The following is a 13378-nucleotide window of genomic DNA, read 5'->3' on the forward strand; positions in this document are numbered from 1 at the left end:
CCTTCAAAAGTGACCACTTAGTGTTCAGGACGACCTTTTGGGACCAGCTGTTCTCTCTCATCGTCTCTACTTGACTGACCTTCCTTCTCTGAGTACCCTTCCCCCATCCCTCCAACCCCAGCTGTTCAGAACCCATCCAGAATGTCTGAGAGGTGAAAAGGCCCACTGCCAAGATTCTGTCCCTTCCCCCCTCACCGCAGACCACCCGAGAACCACTATGGGCTGCTTTATTGCTCACATAGCTTGACTCAGATTGGAGTCATTAATTGTGTGCCTTCAGGTTGATTGTGCAGCCTCTGAAGGTGAGATGTAACAAAGTATGGATTGATTCTCTACCACTTGTGCTAATTTTGGGCCGACGGTTAACACCAAGAAAACAGGTGCTCCACCAGCCAGAACACCACCATCCATACGTGGGACCATTGGTTACAGCAAATGGAGAAATTTCGAATGCCGTTGATAAGCTCACTTAACTTGGCAATAGACTTTCCAGGGCTGTCCACATAGATGATGAGGTTGATGAATGTATTGCTAGAGCTAGTTCAGTGTTTGGGAGGCTCTGAAGGAGAGTGTGGGAGAGAAGAGGTGTTAGACTGGCTACCAGACTGAAGGTCTACCTACAGAGCCACTGTGCTGACCTCCTTGTTGTATGCCTGTGAAACCTGGACAGTCTACCAGCGCCATGCCAGGAAACTGTATTGCTTCCATTTAAATTGTCTTAGGAAGATTCTGAAGATCTCCTGGCAGGATAAGGTTCCAGACACTGAGGTCTTTTTTCAAACTAAACTGCCAAGCATTCAAACTCTGCTACAGAGAGCTCAACTCCAGTGGGCTGGCCACATTTCAAATCAAGGACATTCTCAAGGTCTCTCCGGAGAACTCTGGAATCGATTGTGTGACGTGAGACACATTGGCACAGGACCGCTCAGCATGGCGTGCCCTCATCAGAGAAGGTTCTGTGCGCTGTGAGCAAAGCAGGATTGCAGTAGCTCAAAAGAAATGTGAGATGCTCAGATTTAGAGCCATCTCCACCCCAGATGTGCACAGAGTATTCATGGACAACCTGTGGTAGAACCTCCTGAGCTGTACAGGTGGACGCACTGGACCCTGACCCCAGCATCATCTGGGTGATGTCTTCGAACACGATGGATGGCAAGCAGCCAGTCAGCCTTCTGGTAAGCTGGGACCAGCAGGCCCTGCCATCTTCCCCGTCGCTGTGACATAAGGTCCCTTGGGCCTTGCCACCTGTCCTGCACCCAGCCTCTTTTCTTATCTCATCTTTGGGAGCCGGAGCATCTTGCTTTCTGTCCTTGTGTACTCACTGCCCAGTGTGCAGTAAGTGCTTCATAAATGCTTTCCCCTTCATGCCAGCTGCTGCTTGGACAGCACGTGGCATCTGCTAACGCCTTAGGGCCAACTCTCAGATAAGCCTGTTCCACCTTCCTCCAACTTCATTTCCAACTAGCTCCCAAGGGACTTAAGATACTCAAAGTGGAATGGGGTCGTGGGTGCAGTGGGCAGATTCCTGGAGTCATGAAGACAAGGATTCCAGTCCTGCTTTTAATGCCTGTTATCTGTGTGAACACGTGCAAGTCAGTCACACTGGGGGAGCCCCTGTTTCCTCATCTCTGCAATGTCGATGATGTCTGTAAGGCACTTTGCAAAGCCTTCATGTGCATGTGGATGTGGGGTGTCCTGCTCTTTGCTGTAAGTGATGGGTCAGGAGCAGGGCTGATGGCGGGGGATGGTGCACCCCCCCTTCGGAACTTCCCGGTGTGTTGGGTCTGAGCAGAGGTCAAGGAGGGAGGACGAAGGAAGGGGGTGGCCCTGCTCCCCAGTGGCCTCCGCTAGCTGAACGGCAACCACGCAGGGGCCTGCGTCTGATGGGGAGGCCTTCAAAGACAACCCCAGCAGTGGGAGTTAGCGTTGACAGAAGCAGCATTTTTGTTATTCTTAAATTAGCCACCCTTCCCTTCAGAAGCACCAGGTCAGAAGGATGGATATCATAATGACTTGCTGGGCCAGGGGACACTGGGGGCTGTTGTGTTGATGTTGCGGGACAACATGAGAGAAAGAGCGTTCTTCCTTCCACGTGCCCCAGGCAGTTGCAGTGACCTCCTCAATGTACCCCCAGCAAGGATCGGAGTACCCCCAGCAAGGATCTGAATGCCCCCCCCGAGCAGTACCCTCTGCTGGCTCCTCCTTGCTTCTGTGATAAAAGCCAGGCATGCTTGGCATTGAAGTCCTCCACAACCTGAATCCCACCTGCCGTTCCAGCTTTAGTAAAGTACGTGACTCCTCTTCACCCCCTCCTCCAGTCAGTCAGCCTGACTTGTTCTTCCTCCATCTCCCAGGACCTCCGTCTCCCCCCTCCACGACTTTGCACAGGCAGTTGCTCATGCCCTGAACACCTTTCCTCCCCACTTTAGCCTCCTACACAACTGCTGTAGCAAGAGGTCTTGAGACCCTCTCTCTATAAGTGACCTTTGTTTACTTTGTGTGTACTTAGTGGGGTACCTGTGGTCTCCTGTTGGAACGCGGGGTCCATAGGAGCAGAGACTTTCTCTTCTGTCTTTGCATCTCTTCCCAGGGCCCGGTGCTTCTCATAAATAAATACGCCGCAGGAACATTCAGTTGCTCCGGCCGGCCACCATCCCATCAGAATGGTTCCGTCGCCCTCTTCCCATCACTGGCCCCTGGGAAGCAGCCTGTTGAGTGGTGGCATTGCCCACCTGGCTTTTCTGGAGTGGGCCATGCTCCTGGAAGGGATGGCGCTGACCTGAAGGGGGAGGGCCATGGCCCCAGGGAGGGGTGGTCTCCTGCCAGGAGAAATGCTGTCGATGTCTCCGACATGTCCCTTGTGCGCAGCTGGCCATGGCCGTGTTAGGTGTGCTAATAAATACAGCCCATGTCTCCTTGTTCCAGTATCAGAACCAGCTCTTCCAGCCAGCTGAAGATGTGGAAGGGAAAGCAGAAATCATCATCAAGGTAAGGCCAGCGCCCTCCGTGGGTGGGCCTTTGGGCAGTGGCAGCTCCTCAGGACAAATCCACCCTTTGCTTTACTTGTCATTATGAGCCTGCGTTGGGGTTCAGTCATATCCAACTCTTCTTGACCCCCCTTTTGGAGTTTTCTTGGCAAAGGTACTGGAGCGGTTCGCTGTTTCCTTCTCCGGCTCATTTGGTGAAGTGACTTGTCTGGATTTGAACTCAAGTCTTCCTGACTCCAGTTCTAGCCTTCTTATCTACTGCACCACTCGGCTGCCCTTCCCATCTGTAAATCCCGCTGGGGATTTTCCCCAGGGCGAGGGAGGCCTTCCTCTAAGCCTTTGGATTTTTTTTTTTGTGGGGGGGACAGGACTGCAGCCCCTTCTGCTCACCTGTGTCCTTGTTGGGGCAACACCAGCTACAACTCATTCACACCCACCCTTTTCACTTGGCAAGCACTCCTCCCTGTCCTCCGGAAGCTTGCACTCTCCTAGGGAAGTACAAGGTTGGGTGACACCAACAGCTGGGGGTCGGGGAAGGCTTTCCTATGTGGTGCCCCAAACTGAGCCCTGGCGATTCTGAGAAGCAGAGGGGAGGGTGTGGGTGGTGCACAAAGATGTCATCAGAGGCAGGAGGTAGCCTCAGGGAAGGGGTAATCAGAGATGGAGTGGAAAGGACCGTGGAAGGTCCTGTGGGTACACACTGGGCTGAGATCTTGGCCTTCTCTCAGGCATCTCTCAGAGGAAGGGGAACCCGGAACCAGGAGGTGAAGGAGGGGCATGGAGTTTGTGGTTTCACCCTAGAAGTGATGACGGTGGAGCAAAGAAGTGATTGTCACATGTGTGGTCTAGGAAGACTGTTATTGAGGAGACCAATTAGGAGGCGAGGGTGAGGTGAGGAAAGCCGGACCTGAGGTGGTGCTCTAGGAGAGGTGAGACTGGAACGTGGGGCAGTCTGAACACGCAGGAGGCGCCCGGCTGACAAGGAGTGGCGGCCTAAAGCAACAGCCTTTGGAGCTCAGAGCTCGGCCGGGCCTCCATGACCGGTGGCATCCATGAGCACTGCCTCTGGCCTTCGGTTATGTGCCAACGGGTAGTGCTGGTGGCCAGCTCTTGTGTTGTGTCAGCAGCTCCCGCTTCTCATTCACTCTTGTATAGAGAAGCTCAGACCTTCTCACCATCTTGATTGCCTTCTCGCTCATTCTCCAGGGTTGAGTCAGACATCAGCCATTGGCAGACACGGATGATTTTGGCTCCTCTTTGCACGTGCTCCCGCCTTTCATTTATCTAATCTTACTGCCCTTTTTTTATTGTTCAGTCATGGCCAACCCTCCTCAACCCCATCTGGGGGTTGGCAGAGACGCTGGAGTGGTTTGCCGTTTCCTTTTCCAGCTCATTTTACAGATGAGGAAATGGAGGTCAGCAGGGTGAAGTGACTTGCCCTCTGAGATCACCTCCAGTTTACCCTATATGGATATTAATGTGTCGTGTCCCCTGGTGAGACTGTGAGCTCCTTGGGGCCAAGGCAGTCCTTTCCTCACCTCTCTTTGTATAGCCAGTGCTTAGCCCAGTGCCTGGCACACAGTAGGCGCTTAATCAGGTGTGCTTTCGGCACGCTAGCTCGGATAGGCCCCAGGCCTCACCTGCACGGACTTCCGCTCTTGTCTCAGCCCATCCCGATGGCCTGGCTGCCTCTGAATCCCTCAGCCTCTTGTGTGGGACAAGCTCTCCTGCTGAAATGGGGCAGAGCAGGCGCACCCAGAGGCTGGGAAAGGGGAAGCCTGACTCTGGGGACCCTGGAGGTGGGGGGCCTTTGGTGCAGAATCATCACTGACATCTCTGTGCTGCGTTCACATCAGCAAGATCCTTTTACCCACTTTAAAGATGAGGAAGTATGGGCCTCAGAGGCATTAGTTACATGACTTGGCCCCGCTCTTCCCACCCCGGCCCTTTGCTGCAGTAGGATTGCGTTTTCAGTGCATTTCTAGGTTTTGTGTCAAGATGTCAGTGTGTTAAGGATGAGTGAGGGGTAACTGGGGCCTGGTAAGCTGGGAAGGAGAAGAAACTTATTAAGTTCAGCTTTGGTGTGTTCACACCTGAGTGGGAGGTGGGGGGAGGAGAGAGAAAGAGAGAGAAGGAGATGGGAGAGAGAGACAGAGATGGGGGTGAGGGGGAAGAGAGAGATGGAAGGACAGGGGAGAGCCAGTGAGAAGGAGAGAAGGAGAAAGCGAGTAAGAGAGAAGAGAGAGAAAGAGTAACTGAGAGAGAGAGGAGTGGGGAGAGAGAGAGAGCGACAGAGGCAGAGAAGGGGGGAGGGGGGAGAGAGATGAAGGACAGGGGAGAGACAGAAGAAAAGAGAAAGAGAGAAGGAGAAAGCGAGTAAGAGAGAAGAGAGAGAAAGAGAGGGGAAAGAGAGGGGAGAGAGAGACAGAGATGGGGGAGGGGGAACAGAGAGGTGGAAGGACAGGGGAGAGACAGTGAGAAGGAGATAGAGAAAGAGAGGAGAAAGCGAGTAAGAGAGAGAAAGTAACAGAGAGAGAGAGAGAGAAGGAGAGGGGAGAGAGAGACAGAGACAGAGATGGGGACAGGGGGAGGAGAGAGATGGAAGGACAGGGGAGAGACAGTGAGAGAGAAAGAGAAAGTGAGTAAGAGAGAAGAGAGAGAAAGAGTAACTGAGAGAGAGAGAGAGAGAGAGAGAGAGAGAGAGAGAGAGAGAGAGAGAGAGAGAAGGAGGGGGGTGAGAGAGACAGACACACAGAGAGAGGGCACAAGCCTGTGTGTATAGTCTTCTCCTTTTCCTCCTGAGAGAAGAGGCCTGACCTCACCTCCAGATCATCTCTGAGCAAGGTGCAAGGTGGCGTACAACACAAATATCCTGGGTGTCTGTGGCTTCCAAGGGACAGAGCCCTGGGCCCCCCCAAAACACTCTCCAGTGCAGTGTCTCTGTCATGTACCCCATCAGGGCAAATCCCTTCTCTCCTCCACAGAGGTGCTCTGTCCCTCTCTGCCCTGGGGCAAGTGTTCACACGAGGGAGGTGTGAGGAACTCCCTTCATCAGCCTTGACCAGCAGGACTGTCCAGCCCCTGCGAGGGCATTGTTGAGGGAAGGAAGAGGGGAGAAGCAGTAGGGCAGTGGGAGGGCTGCTGCTTGTGGGCCAGGAACAGCAGGGTTTGAGGTTGGGCTTTCCTTACTGTGCCGTGAGCATCCAGTAGAGGTGGTCCTTCCAGGTGTTCACCCAATGTCAGCATTTCAAGATTGAGCTCCTTCTCTGGGTCCCCTCGTCTGCCCTTCCTCCTCCCTGTGCTTGGGGGCTCTGTCAACTGCCCAGCCCAGCTCAGCTGGAAACTTCAGAGTTACCCTCCACTCAGCCCTCCCATCCGGTCAGTGGCCACCCGCTCCTCTGGCTCCTGCCTACCCTTCCAGCCTCATTTCCCATCACTGCCAAGTCCATGTTCCAGCTGGACTAAAGGCTCAGCCCTTCTGTGCCTTTCCACCTCCCAGAGTCCTTGTGGCCTTCAAGGCTCAGGGGGCCTCTCCTGGTGGCCTCTGTTTAGCTCAGTCTCTGGCTATGTCTGTCTCTCTCTCTGTTCCTCTCTCCCTCTCCCTCCCTCTCCCTCCCTCTCTCTCTCTGTCTCTCCTCTCTCTCCCTCTCTCCCCCTCCCTCCCTCTCTCCTTCTCTCCCTCCCTCTCTCTCTCTGTCTCTCCTCTCTCTCTCTTTCTCTCCCTCTCTCCCCTCCCTCTCTCTCTCTCCTTCTCTCTCTGTCTCCCTATCTCTCTGTCTCTCTACCCCCACTTCTCTCTCCCCCTCTCTCCCTCCCTCCCTCTCTCCTTCTCTCTCCCTGTCTCCCTGGCTCTACCCCCTCTTCTCTCTCTCTCTCCCTCCCTCTCTCTCCTCCCCTCTCTCTCTCCTTCTTTCTCTGTCTCCCCATCTCTCTGTCCCTACCCCCTCTTCTGTCTGTCTCCCCACCCCGCCCCACAGTGTTCCTTGTACTGTGAGTGTGGGGGGGGGGGGCAGAGACAGTGTCTGGTTTAGTCTTTGGGTCCCCAGAGCCTCATTCAGTGCCTGAAACAAAAGGGTGCTTAAGTCCTGGCTTAGTCAAATCAGATGCCCCAGTCTCAGAAGTACCAAAATCATCCGTGACCCAAAGGGTAAGGAGAAGAAAAGAAAAGGTTTTCTTCTCCTTCGGTTAGGCAGACAAGCAGCATGCGTCATGTGTCTAGTCAGTGCCGAGGCATGTGCTGAGTGCTGAGCCTGGGACATTGATGACCAGATCCAGGGCTATGCCTCCAGCACTTGGTGCACAGTAGGTGCTTAATTAGTGTTGATTGATCCATCAGTGATAACCTTGAGAGTCATCAGAATGTCAAGGCATGGGAGAGTATGTGGCTTTTCAAGTCACCATTTCAAACCTCACCTCTGAGTAAATGGCTAAAGCTGGTTCCTTTTTTTTACTTCTTTCCTCGGCAGAAGTCCACTGTCCACCCCATCCCCTTTCACATGGCGTACCCCTCATGCCATGGGCCTTCCTGTGTGCTGCATACCGGGTGTGGAGCCCAGAGGACCGCCACACTGGCCCAGTCCTTGCCATCTGTGGTCCAAGCTCAGCCCCAAACCCTGGGCCTTACTGAGTGTGAGAATGAAGAGATCAAATATGGGGAATCAATTTAATTCCTGAGATAGAAGGCAGCATGTTATTTCTTGCAGTCAAGTGGACATTCTGTTACCGAAACACTTGACTGCTTTTTTATGGGAAGGTTCTGTGTAAAGGCAGAAACAGTGAGAACCAAACAGTGAGTGACTGACACAGAGACTTTTACTTTTGTGAAGTGAATGGAGAAAAACAAGGAAAATCAAAGTGATTTGTTAGCCTTCATTTTGTCTTTATTTGGACTTGGCCCCAGAACAGACATACTCAGGAATGAAAACGTTGAGTCAGTAAAATTCTCAGAGGAAACTGCCATGGAGGGATACTAAGTGTGAAGACTTCAGCAGTGAAATGATTGTGCTTGGGAGAGCTTGCATGGTACAGAGGAAAGACTGACAGGTTTGGAGTCAGAGGATAGCATTTATTTCTGCTGCTTCCTGGGTGACCTTGGACAAATCAATCCTTTAACCTTTCAGAGCCAGCTTCTTCTGTGAAGTAGGGGATCTGGAGTAGAGGGCCTCTAAGTGCTGGCTCTGTTTCTGAAATTTATCTGAAGTTCATCTTCCATTATTTAATTTAGTGGAGGTAAGTTGGGATGAGGCAGCATGCATGACACAGTGAACAGGTGCCTAATCTTGGAATCAAAAGAACAAGGTTCATTGAGAAATAGGTGAATCAGTGGAACAGATGAGGTCCACAATGTGCAGAAGCTAATGAGCACAGTGGCGTTGTGTCTGATAAAACCAAAGATCCCAGGGATTGGGGCAAGAACTCACTATTTGACAAAGATTGTTAGGAAAACTGGAAGCATCCTGGTAGAAACTAGGCAAAGAGTGTCATGTGGCACCATCTACCAAGACCAGCTCCAAATGGACACATGGCTTACATGCAAAGGGTGATATCATAAAGCAGAGGAGCACAGAGGAAACGCCCTGTCAGATCTCTGAACTGAGGAAGATTAGGACCAGACGAAGGTTAGAGAGGATCAGAAGTAAAATGGGCAGTTCTGATTCCAGACCACTTTAGAGACTTTTGCAGAGAGGAACAGGTAAAGGGGAAGGGGGCAGGAGAGGAATCTTGGCAGCAAGTTTCTCAGTTAAGGGTCTCAATTCTGGGATATATAGGGAACTGACTAAAATTTCTAACAAGAAGAGCCATCCACTAATTACTAAAAGGTCAGAGGATACGAACAAGCAGTTTTCAGAGATGAAACCCAAGCCCCAAAAGCCATATGGAAAATGCTGTAAATGATGACTAGGCTTTCACTTTCTTGCTTTGGCAGTTGAGGAGAAGGGATGTTGGAGTGGGAGGGAGAGAAGGTCAATCTTCCTTAAAATAAAGTAAAATTTAATTTTTTAAAAATGAGGTTCCAAGACCCTGCCCTGACATGTACACTGCCCACCCCACGATCCTGCCCAGTTCTTCTCCATTTCCTCTTTGTCACATGGGAATAATAGCACATGAAGTAGTTTGAACTGGCATGCCAACAGCCAGCTCGTTGGGTAAGTCATCCTCTAGGCTGGGACCTTGAGCCTGTTCTATTTAATGTATTGATTGCTAGAGTCAATCCAGGTGGTTTCCTTGGTAATTCTGTATGTGTTTGTGCACTCTGAGAAAGGTTCCCCCACCAGTGCCAGTGTCTCTGGACCCCAGAGAGCAGGGGCAGCTCTTTGTTTTCTTTATATAGACACGGAACTGTGAACTCTCAGGAAGTCCTTGGTCCGAATTGGGTGGGAGTGGCAGCCTCACTCACTTCACTGGTGAAAGGACCCTTCCCTTGCCTCAAGTCCCCAGTCTGCTGAGGGGAGCCCAGAACAGGAAGGTGGGGGCCCCCATCCCATTTCCTAAAGCTCTGCTCCAGAGGCTAATGCTCACTCAGTTCCTTTTTCCATTTTCCAGCAATCTTGTGTCAACTGTGGCCGAGAAGCCATGAATGAGTGCACCGGCTGCCACAAGGTCAACTATTGCTCTACTTTCTGCCAGCGCAAGGTAACTGGCCCTCGCTTCTCCTCCCAGCAAGGGCCCCCAGGCTCCTCGGCAGCCGCCTCTGGGACACTGGCTCCTTGCCCGGCTCAGGAGTGACCTAGATTAGGTTGTCTTCCTGCCACGTGTTGCTAACTTAGAATCAATAAAATCCTTCGGGTGGCCCCACTGAAGATCATTAGCCCTGCTCAGGCAGCAGACAGTGCCATCCGGCCGAAGGACTCTTACCTTACTCTGCTGGTCAGGACCCTTTCAGGCCTAATTGCCTTATCTGTAAGCAGTGAAGAGAGATAAGAGTGTTTACCCGTGCATTTCCCTATCATCGATCACCCTCTTATTGCCCAGTTAACGCTGAGGAGATCTTGGAAAGATCCCTACCTTCCAGCAATTAAAACTTGGTTTTTGAGTGGGGGATGGGAGAAGGATAGCTCTTCCCTTCTGGAGAATATAGTGGGATTGAGTGAGGGGGGCAGGGTCAGAGGGATATGCTTTTTAAACTTGTCCTTCAAACTGTAGGAAGGCTTGTGGCCCTGGGGGCTATCCTCCCAGCTGAGAATCTGCTGAGACCAAGTCTGTGGGTTCTGGCCCCACCCCGAATCCAGCCCACTGAAGCAGTGTTCTGGGACTAAGGCAGTCTCCACTTTACCCTTGGATTTAAAGGGCTGTCTGAGTCATCCAGGGTGATTTAGGTCAGTAGCAATAGATCTTTTCAGAGAGGGGAGATTTCCTCCTGTTGTGGGGTTGTGGGTACCCGAAGTAAATGGTGGTCACTGGTGGGCTTAGACTCCTGGCCTGGGACTCACGTAAGATGTGGGTTTGCTTCCTGGAGTCCACATTCACGTGTTTCAGCCACAGTCTGCACGTTTGTGAAATGGGCATGTGAGCGCTGGTACCGCAGCCAGTCTCCAAGGTTCTCATGAAGACGGCTTTCTAACAGTCGGTCAGCAAATGGTCCGTCAGTGCCCATGAGGTTGGGGTCAGCAGGCTCACAGACCCCCAGGGGAGACAACATTGGTCAGCTGGAGCCGCATTTGTTCTGAGACAAGCGAAGTTAGGCTACATGTGTGTGCTTAGTTCTCTCAAAGCTGGCGGAGCACGCATAGAGGTGCACTGCCCACCAAATCGCTCCTCCAGACCGACTCCTCTGTGTGGTGTTTAATCCCCCAGGAGAGTCATGGGAGTGGCACCTTAAGGTCTGAGAGTCGCTTTATAGATACCATCTCATGGGTCCTCATGACAACCCTGGGAGGGAAATCGACACAAACTTGCCCACGATCACGGAACTAGTGAGTGTCTGAGGCTGGATTTGAACTCAGGTCTTGCTGGCCTGTGCTGCCTTCTAGCCACCTCCTAGATTTGATTTCCCCTGTCCGTCCTTCCTGCCTGGAATGTTCTCTCCTTCAAGGCTCGCTTCAGCTGCCTGCTGTGGCCTCAGACCTTGGCCAGCATTGTGACCCTGGCACAGAGCTCTTAGGATGACAGCCTTTCCTTCCCTCCTCCCCGAAGCCCTCGAACAGGTCCTTGTTGGAGTCCCCCATGGAGTGGAAGCTTGTTGAGGGCAGGGCCTGGGCCTGGCACGGTCTTCTCTGTGCTCCCATCTCGATGTAGAATCTCAGGCTGTTTTCCCTGCACCTTTCCTGATTCTAAGAGCAGCCCTCCTATGTTCTCTCCTTGCAGGACTGGAAGGAACACCAGCACATGTGTGGTCAGTCAGCCACAGTCACTGTCCAGACCGATGAAGTCCATGTTACTGAGAGTGTGATCCAGAAGGTCACTGTGTGAATGACCGGCAGCAGCCCCCCCAGGGCCAGACGGTGGGGGATGGGGACGGACGGGGACTGGCCATTTCGGAGGGCTCCCTCTCTTCCCTCGGTGTTCCTCTTGCCCTTAGTCCATCCTGGGCCTGGGCAGTTCTGGCGGCCCGTTTTCCTAAAGGAAATGGGCCCGGCATTCTCTCCGGAGAGAACGGTGTGTGTGTGTGGGGGGGCTGCTGGCTTCTTGCTGAGAGCAACCTGGGGAGCCTGCGGTTGGGGGGGCCCTGGGGGACACCAGAAGGTTCGGAACCCGGTGTCCCCTGTGGTCTCTGTCATGAGGCCATGGGGGTCCTTGGGCCTCCCTGGGAAGACTCTGGACTTTGGCACCGGCCATGCCCGGGGCTCCAGGAGCCTCCACTGCCCCTGACACAGGAGCTGACTGACAGCTTTGCCAGGCTAGAAAGGCTTCCACCTCAGACAGGTGGAATCCCCTGGTGTCCCGGGGTGCCTTTGGCCACGGGAACTCGTGAAGCATTGCGTGCAGGCTGCCTGGGACCCCCAGCCTCTGCAGGGCCAAATAGTACTGTGGCTTTTAGAACATCTATAAATAAAAGACTTCACCTTCACAAACACTTATTAAGTGCTTGCTATGTGAAAGACACTGTGCTACGTGAAGGGATAAAAAATGGCCCTGCCCCCCAGGTGCATGTATTCTATAGGGGAAGACAAGATGTTGATAGGTAAGCCAGTCCTGGCTGTATCCCAGTGAAATATGGGGGTTGCCCTAGGAGGCCTCGAAGGTCTCTTCCGTCTCTTTAGTCTGTGAACCTAAGATCCAGTAATGGGGGGGGCACGCTAGTGACTGGGGGTGTCCTGAAGGCCTTGGAGGAAGCGGAGAGGATATTTGAGCCGAGTCTCAGATGGAGGTGAGAAAGGAGGGAGCAGCTGCCAGGTCTGGGGCAGCCCAGGACACAAAGGGTCTCAGGGAAGCCAGAGCAGGTGCCCTTGGCAGGATTTGGTAGACTTAGGCAGGAAGGGGGAAGCCTGACCCTAGGGGAAGCTGCCCCAATCTACTTTAGTCAAGGCCCTGCTCTACTCCTGGCCACCCTGGTCTGGGGGCTCTCCCACACCCTGATTGGGATTTTGTTCCATGCTGAGGAGGGAGGTGGGAGATGACGGTTCCTATTTCAGAGTGAAATCTCTTGTCCCCTTTGGCTGCGTGGCAGCTAGGAGCTGGGCCAGGAGGAGGGGCCACTCAGTGAGAATGGGAGGGAGCTCTGCTGTTTGCCTTCTGGAAAATGTGCTTGTTCATTCTCTCACCCTTCCCTCCTCAATCAACTCCTGTTCTGGGGCCTTGAGGCATCAAAGCAGCTGTTGGGGGGGGACGGGGGAGAAAAGCAAAATGTTTGTCCTTACCTGGCCAATGTCAACTGAACTTTCCCTCCCCCAGCCCACAGGGCCATCCCAGGATAACCAGCCACCCTGGTGGTGGCCTCCTGGGAAGGAGACAGGGCAGTGTTGGACAGGCTGTGATTGGGGGCGGGGGGGGGGGCTGAAAAAGTGTTTCCTGGTTTGCTTACCCCTCCTCAATTGAAAGGTTTGTCAGCTCCTTTGTGTGTGTGTTTGGGGGAGGTAAGGACAGACAGAAATTATAACGTATTTGAGGCCCTTAAGACTTCTGGGCCCCTCTAGCTGGGGTCCCAGGCTGGCCATTGAAGAGGCCCCAACCTGGTCTCATAGGATCAAATTGCTCACTCCCTGGTGTGAGGAAGGGTCTAGAAAAGGTGCCCTAAAAAAAGGTCTGCTTATCCAACCCTGTCCTGATTTCCAAGGCAGGCAGAGATCCCACCCTGAGGTCAAAACACACCCCAAAATGTACAAAAACAACAGTAAAGATGATTCCGTTCACCATCCATCAGCACGTGGAATGTGTGCATGCTTTAAGTATAACAAAATCCAGCAGACCTGAAAGACAAATAGCTCTTGTTGAGAGAGCAGGTATTGCATCCA

General features: G+C 52.8%; 1 protein-coding gene across 5 annotated transcripts in view; it reads left to right on the forward strand.

Moving 5' to 3' along the window:
• Positions 1-12000, forward strand: part of DEAF1 (DEAF1 transcription factor) — a 51117-nt gene extending 39117 nt beyond the window's left edge. The window contains exons 11-14 of one of the 5 annotated variants that reach the window (XR_013483812.1): positions 2926-2988; positions 9531-9620; positions 10131-10303; positions 11292-11379. Coding sequence is in view for 2 of the 5 variants with exons in the window: in XM_020979380.2 (XP_020835039.1) it covers positions 2926-2988; positions 9531-9620; positions 11292-11396 (258 nt within the window). In the remaining 3 variants the exon portion in view is untranslated. Of the gene's footprint in view, positions 1-2925; positions 2989-9530; positions 9621-10130; positions 10304-11291 lie in introns of those variants that run through there. The other 4 variants (XM_020979380.2, XR_013483813.1, XM_020979381.2 and 1 more) reach the window with 4 other exon arrangements.
• The last annotated feature ends 1378 nt before the right edge of the window (positions 12001-13378 follow it).

This window comes from Phascolarctos cinereus, unplaced genomic scaffold, assembly GCF_003287225.1.
Source record: "Phascolarctos cinereus isolate Bilbo 61053 unplaced genomic scaffold, phaCin_HiC Scaffold_9;HRSCAF=440, whole genome shotgun sequence".
Classification (NCBI taxonomy): Eukaryota; Metazoa; Chordata; class Mammalia; order Diprotodontia; family Phascolarctidae; genus Phascolarctos; species Phascolarctos cinereus.